General features: G+C 33.1%; 1 protein-coding gene across 2 annotated transcripts; it reads left to right on the forward strand.

Annotated features, from left to right (window-relative positions):
• Window positions 1-383: 383 nt before the first annotated feature.
• On the forward strand, window positions 384-3,566 carry LOC111878440 (signal peptide peptidase). Of its 2 annotated transcripts, XM_023874940.3 has the most exons (13): window positions 384-543; window positions 673-763; window positions 1,334-1,465; window positions 1,588-1,703; window positions 1,805-1,956; window positions 2,080-2,165; window positions 2,292-2,425; window positions 2,509-2,559; window positions 2,646-2,732; window positions 2,812-2,881; window positions 2,976-3,112; window positions 3,210-3,287; window positions 3,380-3,566. In XM_023874940.3, the coding sequence occupies exons 3-13, from the start codon at window positions 1,426-1,428 to the stop codon at window positions 3,446-3,448; spliced, it is 1,020 nt and encodes a 339-aa protein (XP_023730708.1). In that variant the 5' UTR covers window positions 384-543; window positions 673-763; window positions 1,334-1,425; the 3' UTR covers window positions 3,449-3,566. The 2 variants fall into 2 exon arrangements, with proteins under 2 accessions (XP_023730708.1, XP_023730709.1); XM_023874941.3 differs by lacking the exon at window positions 673-763 and having other exon boundaries at window positions 395-543.
• The last annotated feature ends 437 nt before the right edge of the window (window positions 3,567-4,003 follow it).

Below are 4,003 nucleotides of genomic sequence, written 5' to 3' on the forward strand. Positions count from 1 at the left end.
TGTATCAAATCCATAAATCAATTTAAAAAAAATCAAAGTTTAAAAAAAATCAAATTATATCAAATTTCTAAAAAATAAACACTTTGAAAAATAATAAAAGCTAAAAGGTAGAAAGAAACAAATCTAGTGTTGTTTAGCATAAAATGATATTCTAAAAAACTAAACAGGTTAATCATATATAATTTTCGAATCCCATTTTAATAGGGAAAAAAATCTACGAAATCAATGTTCTCTAAATTTAGATAAAAGTTGAAATGTAGAAGAAGTTAAAAGAAAATAACAATAGAAAAACCTCTAAAATACCACGTGTAACTATATTATTGGTCGGAGTGACATGGAATGACACCAACTCGCAATTAATGAAAGTTAACCGAGAATTCGATAACTGTAATTATAAAGCGTCGACATCTGAAGCATACGCGCTCTCCTCTGCTGTGTATACCCATCGATCGAAGTACAACCGGAGACGTGCCGAAGAAAAGGAACTGCTTTGGAACCACCACAGCCGGCGATAGTCGATTCTCGATTCCTTTTCCCCTGAAGGTGATGAACTGTTCTTTCGTTTATACAATTCTGATATGAAATAACGAGTTACGATCCGCTGTTTTTATGCCCTAGATTTTCATAATTACGTGAATTGCTGACATTTTTGAGTCGTTCTTTATTTGTAAGGTACGAGACATGAACAAATCGTTTTGGATCTAGCCATCTCTCCATCAGTCTATTTACGGCAGATTGATTTCTTGTTTTCCATCTTTTTGCGGTTAGTTTCTGTTCAGTTTCGTATTATAAGTCAGTGATTAGGTTTTATTTGTCATACTTGATTTATAGTGGATGTGATTCCCGGATGCTAAGAATCGAGTCGTTTTTGGTTCTGTAAGGATCTGAACCATCACTCTGTTTCTTGATCGTGATTGATTAGTTAATAACTTAATATATATAATTGGATTCGATGACATAACAAAAAGTAGTCTGATGGTTACCCTTACTAGAAGAGCATCCCTTTTTGTCTTTTTGAGTTAACATTACTTGGTATACCATCATTAATTTTTGAAAGGAAGCATTCTCACTGGTGTGTGTCATATTGCTAATGAGTTTATAAATCTTCCAAGTTTCTCATTGTTAGAATACTGATTTAGGGAGTTCTTGATCATGCAAAGTTATTTGTCTAATGCATTGTATCAAGTATGGTCGCATCAATCTCTTATAGGCCAAGTACCTTCATACTCTACTCAAGAAAGCAAGAGCAATCTTCACTTATCTCATTGTTGTCACCTTTCATTTTTTCACTTACATCCTTATGAAGTTTTGTTCAATATTTTGTTAAATGTAGGCCAAAGATTCGGTTTCTTCCTACCAAGCAAGCTTCACTTATTATCAAGATTTCTCCTGAAATCACTGATTTGTAGTTCAGTAGTTGTGAAAATGAAGAACGCTGAGCGTGCTGCAAATATTGCTCTAGCAGGTTTGATTTCCATTCTTCAGTTTAAACACATCTAATTACATCAATTTTCAATACATATATACTTCCATTTATGTTTATCTAGTTCTAGCAGACAAATTTATCCATTTAACATTCTTTTGCAGGTTTAACATTAGCCCCATTAGTTGTGAAAGTAGATACAAATTTAAATGTTGTATTAACCGCATGCCTCACTGTTTTTGTGGGTTGCTATCGCTCTGTCAAGCCAACACCTCCTTCTGTAAGAAACCATCTTCTATTTCACAAACCTTCTTTGAGAATTGAGATTCAACATTTTTCTAAACGTCTCTAACTTACAATTCCCTGAATCTTTTTCCTCAGGAAACAATGTCTAATGAACATGCAATGCGTTTTCCCTTAGTTGGTAGTGCAATGTTGTTATCTTTGTTCTTGCTCTTTAAGTTCCTATCAAAAGACTTGGTCAATGCAGTGTTGACTGGATACTTCTTTATACTCGGGATCATCGCTCTTTCGTATGTTTTTTTTGTATGCATCATTCTTTCATCTTCCATATTCTAGCAAACAACATGTTTGTTGCTAATCTTAATCTTCATTTAGTAGTACTCATAAGTCATATCTATATCTTTTAAACACAGGGCTACACTCTTACCTGCAATTGATCGGTTTCTACCAAACAAGTGGAATGATGATGTGATCATATGGCGTCTCCCGTATTTCCGGTGTATGAATTTTGTTGTTTTTGAGTAAAGTAAATCATGGGTTTTGTTCAGTTGTTTTAATGTAATTACATTTTACCATGATCTGTGATATGCAGAATGATATGTTTGTTTAAACATTTGTTAAACAGCTTTGGATGTTACTTTTGAGTTCACAAGGTCTCAAGTTGTTGCTGCTATTCCTGGTACCTTTTTTTGTGCATGGTATGCTGCACAAAAACATTGGCTGGCTAACAACATTTTGGGTCTTGCATTCTGCATTCAGGTTTATATATCTTATTTAATCCATTTCATAATTTTATTCATAACATGAAATTGATACCCTTTTTTTTTTTTAATAAATCTCAGGGAATTGAAATGCTTTCACTCGGCTCTTTCAAGACTGGTGCCATTCTGTTGGTAAGGGCATTCTTTTTGAATAATCTTTTTTATAGACTGTTCTCATGGATTTGATTTGATGATGTCATGGTTGTTGAAACATGCAGGCTGGACTTTTTGTATATGATATATTTTGGGTGTTTTTCACACCAGTTATGGTCAGTGTTGCTAAATCATTTGATGCACCTATCAAGGTAATACATATATCTTTATATATATATATATATTTGTGAAATATGTGTTTATAATAATGTAACATGATGTTTTTTACAGCTTTTATTTCCATCAAGAATTGCTGCACGCCCCTTTTCCATGCTTGGTTTAGGTGACATTGTGATTCCAGGTATGGTATGCCCTTAATTTATGATTTTTTTTTGTCAGTAAATAATGATATTATATGCTTATTAAGTAATTTGGTTGATGATATTTTATTTCAGGGATTTTTGTAGCATTAGCACTGAGATTCGATGTGTCAAGAGGAAGAGAGAGCCACTATTTTAAAAGTGCTTTTCTGGGATACACAGTTGGGTTGGTCCTTACAATTGTTGTCATGAATTGGTTTCAAGCTGCACAGGTTTATGATGATACATACATACATACTATTATTCCCATATTTGCCCTTTTTATGATGATAATATTATTATTCTAAAATTTGTTTGATTGTTTTGCAGCCGGCTCTATTGTACATTGTACCAGGGGTTATTGGGTTTTTGGCTGCTCATTGTCTATGGAATGGAGAGGTTAAACCGGTATGTGTGTGTTCTTTTTACTTTATAATAATAGTATAATATTTTGATTAATTTTTTATTTATTTATGAAAATTGTGGTTGGTTGGCGGCAGTTACTGGAGTTTGATGAGTCAAAAACAGCAGGAGAGGAAGAAGCAATTAGCAGCAAGAAAGTGGAATGAGATATGTGAAACAAGAGTTTATAGTTGTTTTGGATTAACTACTAGTTGAGGATGAAGTTTTGCTTTAACTTATGGAATTTTTCATACACCTTTTTTATCTAGATAAATTGCTTTTCCAGTTCTCATGCATTTACATGTTTGGACTTTTTATTATTGCAAATTGACATGGATGATTTTGAATATATGGTAAACAAAAGAATACAGCTTAATGGATACTTTAAGGGCGTGTTTGACAAAAAACTTCGTTTGACATTTTAGTTTTAACAGCTATTTTTGCCAAACACGGCCTAAATCTAACAAACTTGTAAATAAACTAAGCAGGGTTATGAACAGCATATGTAAAAATCCCTTCACTTCAAATCTATTTATGGTATCCATGAGATAAATCTACAACGGGTGCAAAACAGATAACAACAATTAGATCCCCCATGTTATAAGACCCTTTCACTTTAAACTCTAAATCTTAAGCTCTCAACTTATAGCCCTTGACTCCAAATCTAACCTAATAACATGGGGTCTCTCCATAATACAATTTCTTTTCCCTCAAATCATCCA

The sequence above is a fragment of the Lactuca sativa genome, chromosome 8 (assembly GCF_002870075.4).
Source record: "Lactuca sativa cultivar Salinas chromosome 8, Lsat_Salinas_v11, whole genome shotgun sequence".
Classification (NCBI taxonomy): domain Eukaryota; kingdom Viridiplantae; phylum Streptophyta; class Magnoliopsida; order Asterales; family Asteraceae; genus Lactuca; species Lactuca sativa.